The sequence below is a fragment of the Poecilia reticulata genome, linkage group LG3, assembly GCF_000633615.1.
Source record: "Poecilia reticulata strain Guanapo linkage group LG3, Guppy_female_1.0+MT, whole genome shotgun sequence".
NCBI classification, from domain to species: Eukaryota; Metazoa; Chordata; class Actinopteri; order Cyprinodontiformes; family Poeciliidae; genus Poecilia; species Poecilia reticulata.
Genome location: NC_024333.1, coordinates 3,724,258 through 3,738,197, shown reverse-complemented (window position 1 = coordinate 3,738,197; position 13,940 = coordinate 3,724,258). Strand labels below are relative to the sequence as shown.

Here is a 13,940-nt window from a genome sequence, read left to right as displayed (position 1 = left end):
CTCAGCTTCCCTACACCTAATTCAAATAACAAGGTGCTCCAGAAGTCTATTAAACCTGTGAACCTGTGAAAAAAAATGGAGCTCCTCTGGCTTCTCCCATTGGTCCAAGTGCTAACTACAGAAACATACCGGTTGGTCAGAAACAACCAGTCAGAGCCAGGAGGAGGGTAGCGCTGTCAGTCATGCTTGTGAACACACTCATCACAACTGCCCCTTTTTTTCTCTCGGCTATGCTACAACGTCTTCCCGACAGTTGGACCTGTCAGGAATGCTAAGGCTAGTTAACATGGCTACAGATGACGAAGGACCTAAAGTTTTTCTGGAACGGTAACACAATGAGCAGCGCGTCCACAAGCTTGACTTACAGCACCGATCAGCTGTCTCTGACTTTTAATTTTAGATTGGAAGTGGTGCCATTTCTGCAGATCACTACAGGGGCACTGGGAGGATGTGGAGAAGCTCATTTTTTCTGTAGATTATTTGACTCATAAATTGTTACAGTTTTAACAAATATGTAAAAAAAAACACCTTGTCCCCCCTAAGGGTTATATGCCGTAGCTTAAATCATCCTCAACAATAAAATATTGAAATTGTAAAAAATACTTTTGCAAGACTTTCTATTCAGCTTAAGCCAACATCATTTGGTCAGTTATTGTTTTGTTCCAATGTTTTAGATTTTTTATTTTCCTAGTTGCAGAGAAAAGTTCATTAATGGTTCTTGTAATTGTTTGTTTTAATGAACTCCGTCGTCCCATGATGTTCTGTTATCTGGTCTCCTCCTCAAAGTCTCTGTGATTTACAGCTTTTCCTCTGGGAACTCTGAAATCCTGCAACTTTTTGAGCATTCAGCGCGCACAGATATCATTAGATACGAAATTAATCGATCCAGTGAACAGCATAACGCTGCTCACAGGAGAAAATACAGCTTGTAAAGCAATAATTCTGCTGCAAAACCATTTAGCGGGGGATTGTCAGTCAATGCATCTGTGCTGATTCTCCAAATAGCACCATCACCAACCCCCCTCGCCTCCACTCAGTCTTACTCTTAATGTTTGTGTGTTCATTCTTCAAACAGCAGCCTGACAGCAGCGTCTCTCCTTATTTCCCTCAGTGGGTCCAAGTTCTGCACGCTTGAAGAACTGCCTTGCGCTGTGAAAACAGTAACCTGGGTGAACTTGTCTGTCAGTCAGAAAAATAGACTCTTAGGAGATATTACACCTCTATACCTGGGTGTTCATTGACTTGGAGCTGTCAATCTGGATCCAGCTGCTGTGCATTTCTATCCAATTTATCACAAAATCACTCAGTCATCCTCTTCCCGTGAACTGGCTGTTCTCTTAGCTGGCGAAGCTCACACACGTTGGAGTGTGTCGCATTCGTATTCACTGCAAGATGAAAAACCGCTTGTCAAATCAAATGACTGAAAATTCGCTCAGTTTTGATGAAGTTATGTAGAACTTCAGGGAACCAAACAGCTGTTTTCAGAGTCGGTACGATGATGTGGTATTTCCTTCACCTGAAGGTAAATTGTTGTTGGACTGTTAAAATAATAATAGCAATAATAAAAATAATAATAGTAATAATAATAGATATTATTTATAATGCCCTTTAAATATTGAAAGGCAGGAAACAGGAGCAAAACTTGAACTTGTAATGGATAAAAATGAATTAAAATTAAATATAAGAATAGATGCATAGATAAAAGAGATTAAAACCAGTATGTAAGAAAATGAACCAAACATATTTCTAAAAATAAATGTCTTTAGGCCTTTTTCAAACAGTCAGTGGACTGTGGTGCCCTCAGTGTCATGTAGACCTCCAGTACTCTGAGATGCTGCTACTCTGGTGATCAACAAGAATCGTGCAGCTACTCATTACTCCTTTCTTGACATTTTTATTTCTTTCAGGGTTTTTTTTGTGGGGTGGGGATTTTTCTGAGTTATCATCTCAAATTTTGAATAGCTGACAGCCTATTTTTATTTTAATGGTTGTTCGCAATAAACTGCTTAGTAGAATTTTTTTATGTTTATGAAGGCTATTGACCTCGATCTTTTTCTATTGACTTCTTATTCTTATTCTGTTTTATGGAGGTTGGCAAAACACTGAGAACTCGCAACCTCTGCTGCACATGTGGGACAAATGCAGGTAATGCATTTGGTATGAGCCCTCCATCACTCACTCACTCTTTGGTTACCATATTTTCCACACTATAAGGCGCACCAGACTATAAGGTGCATAGAATTTTGGGGTTGCCGATTTGTACTCTATTATTAGACATCCATATTTGTAAAGAAGTGGTCCCCGAGTACTTTATATAGCAGTCTGCCTCAGTCACTGTTTCACTCACGGTGTTGGTGTTGCGATATTGTGCCCAACTACTTTCTGGGTAACACAGACCAACCGACACGCTGCCGCAGTCTCTGTCTCTCTTCCCCCGCCCCTCCCCTCCTGGCTTTAAATGTATTATCAAACTTTATTAACAAACCAGCGTTCTGACAACTATCCCAGCATGCACCGCGCACTTCTTCTTCTACGGGGGAAATTGAAGTCGGCGGCTGCTTACTGTAGTTGCTAGACCTGTTGTGACTCAATACTGGTCCATATATAAGGCGCACCGGATAATAAGGCGCACTGTCGGCTTTTGAGGAAATTGAAGGTTTTTAGGTGCACCTTATAGTACGGTACTTAGCAACAAATTGTTGAGTAACTTGCGCAGTAGCAGTTTAAAGTTTCATCATTGTGTCTTAAAGTTAAACAACAGCATGGACTGAAAACTGCAGAAAGAGGTAAAACTGACCACTGGGTTACTGGACAGAGTGTCCTCTAAGCCTATAGGCATAGATAAAATAAAGAGTATTGGTCTAAGCTCTAAGCCCAGTTGTACACCTCTGTTACGCCAAAGCATAACGATTTGCTATCAGACGTGTGATAAGAAATCACGCGTCTGATTTGTTATCACTGAAATCTGTAGGAAAAAGATCCAGCAGTAATTACATGACAAAACAATAAACGGTACATTCTCAGAACCAGACTTGCTCTGGATTTGCTACGTGAGCGCGTCTGTCGTTTGATTTCTTGTAAAAAAGAAAAACGACAAATCACTGCAACTTTACTTTGCTCCCCCAATTAATTTTATTTAAGCTGTTAAGTTCAAATGTACATTTCACACCGTGTGGTCGATGTACGTTGATGACAAGGTTCTGATAAACTTCCCTCCAGTTCAGGCCTGAGGTAAACTCTCTCTGGTGTGGATGCGCTGATGGACCGTAAGATTCCCCTTCTGAATAAAACTCTTCCCACACTGGAGACAGCTGTACGGCCTCTCAACGCCGTGACTCCGCAGATGGACAGTCAGACGCCTTTTCCTCCGGAACGTCTTCCCACACTGGTCGCAGATGTACGTCCTCCTCCCGCGTTTGGAGGCGAGCTTCTTGGGCAAAGCGGGAAGGCTCTCAAAAAGCTGTCTGTTCTCTTCAGGATGGGGGAGCTGATCACCTTTAGTGTCGCCGGCTCTGCTCAGACTCTCATCATGAACTACGTTCAGGTGGGCGCCACTAGAGTTCTGTGGAATAGAATGATGGCGGACAGTGAGAGAAATGTCGTAGAATGTTGAATTCACAAAACAGAACGAAGAAATCTCAAAAGATTAAAGTTCTTTTAACCTTAAAGTATGTCCTACTTTTACACTATAATTAATATGATTTTTTTTAAAGAATCATTGATTTGCAATAATTCAGTCCAGATTCAATAGTTTTAAATGTATATTAAAGTTTGAGGTAATCCATGACATTCACTTCTTTATTTTTATTGGAGCCTTGCAACAACATTCCATACATGTACATGTACAGGACTTAAAGTAAAAAAAATCCTGAGCCTGAAGCTTATAGTGATGATAGAAATTTACTATAGTGTTGCTATTGCCACAGTTTAATAAAAAGTGTCTTTGAATAGTGCAACAATTGCTTCTAACAAGCTAAACACTCAAACTTAAATAAGACTTCAGTACATTTCTACTCAAAATGTAAAATGTCTGTGCCCTAAAGGTTTGCCTTACAGGCAAAAATCCCTCAACATTAAACAAGAGTCCTTTCAGTCAATGTTTTAGCAAGTAATTTAGAACATGCAACATTACCCTCTAAAGCAGTGTTTCTCAACCTTTCTTGGGCCAGCGCCCCCCCACCCTTCATCCAGGTCCCTCACCGCCCCCCACCAAAGAATTTGTAGGCTACTTTGCACTCACCATTATTTTATTATAAATATTACTATCACTATTGTAGATGTTTTGATTTTTATGCTTGTTTCTGTATTTATCATCAAGATAATTTCCCAGAGAACAAAAAAGTCATGGGAATAGAAATTATTTTCACAAGTGTCTATGAAAAATTTTATGAACATTCAACTTAAAATTTGTAGGCCTAGCAGCAGCCAATCAGAGTGGAAAATATATTCTTGTTCTGTGCCATTTTCTAGTTGTTAAATATTCCACAAAATGACCAGATAAAAGATGTTCAACATGCCAGTTTAAACTTTGAACTATTTGCAAAACGACTGAGCTCTGCAACATTAAAACATGAATAGAACTGTAACTACATTAATCATAGCTCTTCTTCTCTTCAGTGTTTCTGTCGGTTTCTGGTGGTGCAGCTCTGTGCTGCCTTCAGGAGAATGGGACATCAGAGTATCATCATATGTTTCACATCATGTGTTAATTTTTCACTGTTCAGCGTCGGATTCTCTGTTTTTATGCCATAATTCACATCTAGTTCGTAGCTGCGTTTTATGTCCCGCTTCTCCTGTTTCAGAGTTTTGCGCAATGTGCGCGTCTTTTTTTTTTTTTTTTTTTAACCCCCTAAGGTAGAGGGCGCATCGATGGGGAAAAGGCAGACTGACATAAACCTTTTAAAACAATAGAAATAATTTCTGCATTCTGATTATTGAAATTTAAAAGTGCTGTGTTGTTCTATCACGTTTCATACCGGACCACTTACAGCACCGGTGTTAACACTATAAAATGAACACTCTCTATCGTGGTATCACCTATGGAGGGATTTAAATGGGTTCATTTTTCAGAGGGATACACAGTGAGGGTATCGTGACTTTAGTAATTACATGTTTATAAGAGCGATTTTCTGTTGTCCATCCATAAAAGCGGGCAGCTTACAGACGCACAATAAAACACTTTTTAATATAAGTTGCTGCTTTGACATGATCACAGAACTGCCAAAACGTATGTACAAAAATCCTCAATAAAAAATAAAATATTAGAAAATCAGACACCAGACAAAGTGAATCACAGCCGGTGTAACGCTGACCTGATGCGGTCAAGCTACTAGCAGGAGCGGAGCTGCACCGAAAGCTACAAACACTGAATAGAAGGAGAGCTGCCATCAATACAGTTGCAGCCAGGCATGATTTAATGTTACACAATACAGTTTTACCAAGTTGCTCAAAGTCTAAACTGGTATTGTTGTGATTGTAAGGTGTAAAGTTTACCTTTGACCAAAAGCCCCCCAAAGGAATCCCAGCGCCCCCCTATTGTAAAAATGTCCGCCAACTTCCCGTCTTGTCCCCTTTCCTCTAGCCATGCCCAGCGCTACTTGTTTTTAATTCCTTTCTCAAGTAAATGTGTTTCTTTACCGGGTGAGACAAACTCCATCTTCTTTCATATCGTATTTGATTTAACCGCCAAACCGAACGCATGCACTTCTTTTCTACAAACCGTTTTACAGTCATTGGTCAAGAACACGGGAGCTAGAATTCTGATTGGCAGACATCTTTGTCTATTATCTACRGTTTAGTTGAGGCGGGCCGTTTGGTCCAATGCTCGCTTTGCTTGAAAGTCTGGCCCCCAGACGGAGCTCTTTACGCCTAAGTTTCAAACGTCTGACTAAATAAATCTTTCTTATTTGTAAGAAAGATTTATTTCTTACAAATTTCTTACAAATAAGGATACTCACACATCCTGTGAGTATATCATCTCACAGGATGAGTATATCATCTCATCCTGTGAGATGATATACTTACCCATGTATCCATAACAACCGGAACTTTAAATATCCAGCAAGTCATTTTCGCAATTTACCGCCTATTAAACGAGTGCCCTCCGGATTAATTACACTTTCTGCAGCTGCAGCTGTGAAGTTGCCGTATTAACCCGATATTTGTTGGAAAGTGCAACGTCTCCCCTTTCAGAAACCGTTGGAATTTTTTAGATAGCGCTATGTGTGGCGGAATTACGGTACTGCAAATTTAGATGTGTTGCCGCCCACACGTTCGGGTCTAGAAGGGTTAAGCCCGGAGACTACAGTTTGGTTGAGGCGGACCGTTTGGTCAAAAGCCGGAAATCCGGCCCCCGGCCGGAGCTCTTTAAGCTCTGACATGTAATCGTGAGGATTTGTTAAAAGTTGAAATTTCTTTTACTGCAGTATCCTTAACATTGTCCAACAAAAGACAGGCTGTGTTTCTTTAAGGAAAAAAAAAAACGAGAAAAGAAAATGCATCAATCAAACTCATTTTGAATCAAACTTCCTGAGTTCTGATGTTCATCAGTAGAAAACAGAAACTTAACATTTTCAATCATTATCTTAGTTAAAAAATATTTGAGTTATTTTAATTAATTAAGGTTTTAGGCATGAGCTACCATGTAGCCCGGCCTTATCTACATATTTAACCACTGATTTTAAAATACAACAATCCAGTTTTCCACTTGGCCTTGAGTTGTTTTTGTTTTGTTTCGTTTTTTGGAGTTTTTTTTTTGTTGCTTTTTTTGTTTTGATTTTAACCAAAGTGGCAATTTGGGGTTTTATCAGTTGACAGACCGGTCTCCTCAACCAAATAAACAGAATAACAGACATTATCTGCCACTGTCTGTACCAAAAGGCGTGGTTTGCAAAACATGTGGATTGGGATTTTTATCACCTCTCAACTCAACGTTCTTGTTTGAGGCTCCTTGTTAAGAAAATGGATTTTAGATTTGCTCTCAAATGATATTTTGTTGCACTTTAATTAGGAAAAATGCTAATTTTAGTTCAAATTATTTGTAGACACCTATACATTTTTCAAACGTTATACAAAATACTTTACAGAAAAAAAAAACACAACACCTAAAGGTCACAAATTTTATCCTATATCAAACTTAAATAATAAAAACTTTGTGTATTGGTATCTGATCCTGTATTTACTTGACATTGGATCGATATTGGACACCTGTAATAATAGCACTTACTAGCTCGTTACAAGTCGTTACAAGAAGTTGAGAGCAACTCACGCCTGGTAAATACGTCGTTGGGCTGGTCGTCTTCTTGTTGTCTTTTACCAGAAAGTCCTCCATGTTTGATCTAGTACTGGTTGGAACAAGTCAGAAACATCAATCACAATACATTTCCAGAAGATTTATACATAAACAAATTTTTATTTCAAAAGTAAACATGTCTTGCTTTAAAACAAATTTGACAGAAGAAAAGAAAACGACTAAAGGTGCGAAAAGAGGCACTAAAGTGAAATCGAATACTCTCTTCTACGTAATAAATCATCTTTAACGAACTTCGGTTTGAACTTTACTCAGGGATGAAAACAAACAATAACAGGTAACAGTAACATGATTCTTTTTGTACATTAAAGACAAAGCTACACTTAAGTTTACATCACTTCTAATGTAAACTAGAGGTTGTCAACGACAGAAAAGAAACGTACCATTCACCTGTGAGAGAAGTCCAAAGTGTCCTTGGAGGTTAATTGTTTTGAAGCACTTACTGTTGGTTCCCAAGGGAACCAACAGTAAGTGCAGTTTAAAACACTCAAGTTCTCGATGTGTTTTGAAAATTTTACAAACGGACTCAGAATCAGCTTTATTCAAATTCAATTCAAAAATACTTTATTGATCCCAAAAGGAAGATAAATAATTATTCTGCAGGTTTTTGAACACAAACAAGAAATTTGATTTCCACTTTGCTCGAAGTTAAGGCACTTTAGATATACATTTAAAATATATACATATCCAAATCCTATACACTGCATAAAGTAAATGAATCAAAATCAATGTTGGAATAAATTACAAACAAGGCATTGTTACGACTGGCTCAATGTCATAACAAAAACATGAAACCATACCATGGTTAAAGTGAAATAAAGTAAATGTTTATTAACACAAACAACTATCAAAACAAAAGAAACTCAAAAGTGCAAAAGACGGGGAGCTGGGGCCTGGCAACTACCATTGCCTCTGCAGGATGGACGCTGAGGGCCATAGGCGACAAACCACCAACGATCAGTGACAAGCCACCCAGCAGCCGCTGAAAGACGGAGACAGCCAGCTTTAAGTATCCTGCACTCCAATCACCCGATCAGGCACACCTGCAAATGGGAGGAGCACAAAGAGGGACAACAAGACCAGCCTACAAGGCCCAGGGCCGTCACAGGCATCTTAAAACATGTTTACCTTTCAGCTGCTTCTACAATGTCAATTAATTAATTTATAACAATCCAACACTACTACTTGAACCAAAATCAGCTTATAGTAGTTTTAACATGAGTTGTATCTTTGGACTACATACATTTTTAATGAAATAAAATTTCATCTCTGATTGTAGCGCTAACTTTGGCCTTTTAAAAGGATACAGGCATTTAGCATTAGCAACTATGCCTAGCACTAGCATTAGAGCGGTTAGCATGTCTATAGCTAAGTATATCACTACAATGATGTAAAATAGACCAAAGCATTTAAAGCATTGGGACAATATACAACAAACTCCCAATTTGGATTATTTATCAAGGTATCTCAGTATCTGACAGTTTACTTTGTAACTTATCTGTACATTAGCAGCAAGCTAACTGAGTTATTCACTCACTAGGATGTTCGCAGCTATTTCTCCACAAGTTGTCACTTCTGTCACTCACAGACGGGTTACAAGCTCCACAGTTTGCTCAGACAGCACACATGTGAAGAGCATGCCTCAGAATACGGGAAAAAGGACTAAAACAACTCTAGTCCTGCGGTCTGCCTGTGACTAACCTGGAAATATGTGACTGTGTTCTCGGATCACCTGCCTGTTTGATTCAGTGTTAGTTTGACACCTACTGCAGTTAAAACTCGCGCTGTTCGGTGCTGTCGGATTATTAACCCTTCCACTGCCACTCAGTTCTCTACTGCTTTTCTTCAGCTCTGTGGATCATCTGACTTCCTCCACTCCGATACAGAAGAGCTCTGGTCCTGGTTCTATTCCTGTCAAATCATCCTGGACTCGGTTCCTCCATTAAAACCAGGCAGCCAAGGATTAAACCTGAGCCTTGGTTTAATGACAGAACTTGTGCTGCAAGGAAGGAATGTTGTCGTGTTGAACGCAAGTGGAAAAAGGATAAATTGCTGGTTAGTTTTAACATTTTAGAAGACTGTTGGCGTCTCTACCAGAGCACGGTTAAAGAGGCAAAAAGGGAATATTTGGCAAATATCATTTTCTCAAACAGCCATAACCCACGTGTTTTATTTAACACCATTGACTCTGTACTTAATATTCCACAGAATGCCTGTTTGGAAGCTTCTCCTGTCATGTGTGATAATTTTCTGCGTTTCTTTATTGAAAAGGTTGGTAGTACCAGGGCTGACCCCTCTGTTTCGGTCCCTTGCTCTGCTGCTTTCACCCAGTTTGAGCCTGTGACTGTCTCACTTTTAGAGGACGTGGTTGGCCACATTAAGCCATCAAGATTTTTTAAAGATATTTTATCTAGCATAGGACAGCCTGTTCTTGCAATTATAAATAGCAGTCTGTCCTCAGGTGTGGTCCCTGCTAGTTTTAAACATGCAGTAGTGCAGCCACTGCTTAAAAAACCTGGCCTTAATMCTACTGTTCTGGCTAATTATCGGCCTATTTCGAAGCTGCCTTTTCTTTCTAAGGTTTTAGAAAAAATTGTGTACTGTCAGCTGAAACAGTTTTTAGATGACAATAGCATTCTGGAGGTTTTCCAGTCAGGTTTTAAAACTCTTCATAGCACAGAATCTGCTTTAATAAGAGTTTTTAATGACATCCTTCTTGCATGTGATTCTGGTAACCATGTTGTTCTGATTTTACTTGACTTAACTGCTGCCTTTGATACAGTAGACCATGACATTTTAATATCGCAAATACACGTTGTAGGTTTTGATGGCACTGTTCTTAAATGGTTCAGGTCTTACCAGGAGGAGATATTTTAAGGTATATTTTAAACCTGTTATTACAGATCTTGGTTTTAAGGTGGACAGTGATTTTAAATTGGACAGCCAAATCAGAGCCGTGGTTAAGTCCAGCTTTTATCATTTAAGGCGATTGGCATCAGTGACATCTTTTTTTTCCAGGCAGCATTTTGAAACAGTGATCCACGCTTTTATTTCGACTCGATTGGATTACTGTAACTCCCTTTATCTGGGAGTCAGTCAGTCACTGCTCTCACGTCTGCAGCTGGTTCAAAATGCTGCTGCTCGACTTTTGACAGGAACTCAAAAGAGAGAGCATGTGACCCCTGTCCTGGCCTCACTTCACTGGCTGCCTGTATATTTTAGGATTCATTTTAACATTCTTACATTTGTTTTTAAATCACTACATAATCTTGCCCCGGCTTACCTCTCTGAGCTTCTTCACCCGTACAGACCCTATTGGTCTCCCAGGTCAGCAGATCAGCTGCTCTTGGAGGCACCAAGATCAAGAAGGAAGCTCAGAGGGGACAGGGCTTTCTCTGTCATTCGTCCTAAGTTATGGAACGACTTGCCTTTGCAGGTCAGAGAGGCCCCTTCACTGTCCACTTTAAAAGCTCGTCTTAAAACCCATCTATTTTACTTGGCTTTCAACTCCAGCGGGATCTAGTTTTAAATTGTATGTTTGTTTTTAAGCTGTAAGAGTTTGTATTTATTTATTTATTTATTTTTATTGTTATGTTGTGTTTTAATGTACAGCACTTTGTATCAGCTGTGGTTGTTTTAAAGTGCTTTGTAAATAAAGTTGGTATGGTATGAAACCAATCAGTCTGTGTCGGCCACGAATTAGCATTAACAGCCATCTTTGTTGGGCTCTGAACTTCTCTCTTCACAGTTGGGTTGGATGTTTACAGCGCAGGCAATTTCTGGTAAGATATATATAGCGTTAAGCTGGCGCGTGACACACGTCACAGTCAAACGTTAGTGACTGTTTCTCAATTGCCTAGGGTCTGGACCTTTTGGACAAAGCAAAGTGTAAAAGAAGGGGCTGGTTTTCACCAGGATAGCCGGGAAAGTAGTCAAGACGGAAGATATGGATTGGAAAAGAGACACTAAGTCTCCTGAGAGTGGAGATGAGAGTGACTATGAGTGAAGATATCTGAAAGAAGTGGATGTATAGAAGGATTATGCCTGGAAGAGGTTGGGGAAAACTCTGAACACTGTAAGAAGGCAAAGAAGGCTAGCAGAAACAGATTCCAAAATCACAGGGTGAGGATGCAATGACTGAGGAGAGCTGAAGGTCCTTGCTTTTAGGCATGAATATGTGACAATGACATTTAGATGGACAGATGTTGCCCATTACCAGCGTGAAGAAAACAAACTGATGCCTGAAAAGGCATCAATGGCATCAAGTCTGGATGGTAGTGAAAGGCATTTTGAGGATCGAGTACCAGCCTGACTAACAAGATACTGTATAAATCAGGGTTTATGTCTGTGTTTCTCTGAGCTTCTAATAAAAGGTTCTGCAGCATAAGTAATGAAGAGACAGATGGACGTGGTGTCAAGAGAAGGGAAATGCAATTGATAAGCCGCGTAGAGAGATTTGAAGTTCTTCCAGTGCGCTGACAGAGTGCGAGGAGCGAGGGTGTTAAAGATGGCTTCCCGAGAGGCACTGAAGTGGTTGAATGACTGGGGAATTTGTTGAAAATCATAGAGTTGGAAAGGAGCAAGAACCATGTGAGCTTGTATGGCGGAAGAAAGGGTCAAAGAGATGGATGGGTGATCGTGTACAGGGAAGCCTGCTAAGAGACTTGGAGTGTGTGGTTGGGACCTGGAAGGTTACAGCATGTACCACTGATACAGACACATTCCATTATAGCTTTTGTTAACTTTATCTTTAAAAAAATGTTCTATTATGTACCTTTACCTGTGGCATAGTTTCCTGTTTCTGTTACGGCACCCAGCCAGTCATAATAGCAAAAAGACACTTTAGGACTCAAAGTTCTAATGCCAAAATGGACATTACAACTTGGATCAACAACAACAACCCCCCCACCCCCCACCCAGCAAAGTTAGTACAAGCAGGGACAATGCTAGTACATCAGCAGTCTTAGCAAGTTTGTTTAACTAACATACTATACTGCATGTAGTGATAAAGGCCATATCATCACTGTGCTTGTTCTGCACTTCAGGTCACAGTGAGACTCTCTTGCTCTGTTGTGTATTTCATGTATTTGTGTGTATGCTTCTGAGTGTTCTTGAACCACAGGCTCAGTATTGGCTCTGTCACCTCTGGCTGTGGTTGACCGGAGGTGACAGAGCATAAGCTCCCTCTCTGTGACACACAGAGCACCGCTGTGTGCTGTGAAACACCTCCTGCTTGTGTCATGAAGACTCCTGAACAGTTTATGCTTGCCCAGGGACACAAGCACTTTTATGACAGGTAGAATGTATTTGATTGTGCAGTCTCTGCAAAAAATGGACTGACCAAAGGCATCGCATTGCAACAGGGCTCTTTTCACATTCAGTTAAATCTGCGAGATGACGTTAAGAAAGGCAAACGAAGACAACGAACTTCGAGGAGGAACTTTGTCTTCCGTTGAGCGCAACGGAGCATGAGATCCTCAACGTTCTGCTGTGACATTGAGGTGGTTCAGTATCGTGTTGGCAGCACAATGCTATCTCATCCAGGACCTTTGACCCCTCCCCACCCCTCAAACCTGTGCGCCTTGATCTTTTGAGTATCTGTTGAAAGATTGGCTGCAGTGGCCAAAGCCCTGGCAGCAACCTCAACTCGTCCACACCTGGCCGTCAGGGCTCCAATTAGTCTGCTTTACTGAAACGTTCAGCACAGTGGCTGCTACGCATATTAGGACCTGCCACTCATACGTGTGGAACAACAAAGGATTTCATCAAGGAGCAAAAATAATAATCCATGAAAATGAAAGAAAAGAGGGAAGAAAATGCAACCTGCATGTCCCTTACACATAAGGACGAGCATGACTGAACTCACCTGGAATAAAGCTTTGAAGAGCCTACACACACACACACGCATGCACGCGCACACACACCTACACACACATCACTCATTTTTCATAAGACTGGGCAGACATCCGAGAATAAATAAGTTTTTAATGACAACTCATTTTTATATTTAGACAATCCAGTGTATGAGAGGCACTTGAAGGTGTAGCTATTTGGTTATATTCCATCTGGTCACAATTTACAGTATTTATGAGGTTTAGTTTCTCATTTTCCTTTTTATTTATTATTTACCACTTTTAGAATTTCTTGTTTTCATTTCAGCGCAATAAAACTTTTGGAACAACCAGATATTTAGTCTGTTTCACTTGTTTATCTGAATGGCTGAAAATGCGTTTGCTTAGTGTTCAGTCTTCTGTATAAGGTTCTGAAGTTCCGTCTTCAAGATAAGGCAAATGAAGCATCATATTGCTTTGCATTAAGCCTACATGACTGTCTCAAATATATGATGTCAGGAAGTATTGTTTATGGCTATTCATGACTTTATCATGAGACCTCTCAGCTGAACAGTTGCAAAAGAAAAAAGGGTTTAAGGTGACGGAGTGCAAACTTTCTGTTTAAAGATCGATTAAGTTATTATACTAAAGTTTCCAAGGCATTTTCGGTAGCAATTCCAAAAATACTCATTTCAACCAAAATATGAATTGCGGTTGCTCATTTGAAATTATTTTAATCTCTATCTAAGTTGACTATAGATGGCTGCCTTCTTTTAATTAAAACCTGTTATTTTATTTTA

At 39.9% G+C, this 13,940-nt stretch overlaps 1 protein-coding gene and 1 long non-coding RNA gene across 6 annotated transcripts; both read right to left on the bottom strand.

The window, feature by feature from the left end:
- Positions 1-666: 666 nt before the first annotated feature.
- Positions 667-9,170, bottom strand: LOC108166164 (uncharacterized). 2 transcript variants are annotated; one of them, XR_001776427.1, is made up of 3 exons: positions 8,847-9,170; positions 1,227-1,385; positions 667-1,149 (listed from the first exon to the last, which is right to left on the bottom strand). It is a non-coding gene; the product is annotated as an uncharacterized LOC108166164 (long non-coding RNA). The 2 variants fall into 2 exon arrangements; XR_001776428.1 differs by having other exon boundaries at positions 9,011-9,169.
- Positions 3,109-7,794, bottom strand: LOC103462225 (zinc finger protein 134-like). Of its 4 annotated transcripts, none has more exons than XM_017303855.1 (3): positions 7,693-7,794; positions 7,226-7,343; positions 3,109-3,562 (listed from the first exon to the last, which is right to left on the bottom strand). In XM_017303855.1, the coding sequence occupies exons 2-3, from the start codon at positions 7,328-7,330 to the stop codon at positions 3,221-3,223; spliced, it is 447 nt and encodes a 148-aa protein (XP_017159344.1). In that variant the 5' UTR covers positions 7,331-7,343; positions 7,693-7,794; the 3' UTR covers positions 3,109-3,220. The 4 variants fall into 4 exon arrangements, with proteins under 4 accessions (XP_017159344.1, XP_017159346.1, XP_017159345.1 ...); XM_017303857.1 differs by having other exon boundaries at positions 7,268-7,343; positions 7,693-7,793; XM_017303856.1 differs by having other exon boundaries at positions 7,700-7,777.
- Positions 9,171-13,940: the final 4,770 nt, after the last annotated feature.

Excerpts from the sequence above, each read along its gene's own strand:
- LOC103462225 (XM_017303855.1), bottom strand. The coding sequence starts at position 7,330 with ATGGAGGACTTTCTGGTAAAAGACAACAAGAAGACGACCAGCCCAACG. Across the intron at positions 3,563-7,225 it reads TAACGACTTGTAACGAGCTA|AACTCTAGTGGCGCCCACCT; the intron begins GTAAGTGCTATT and ends TCTATTCCACAG.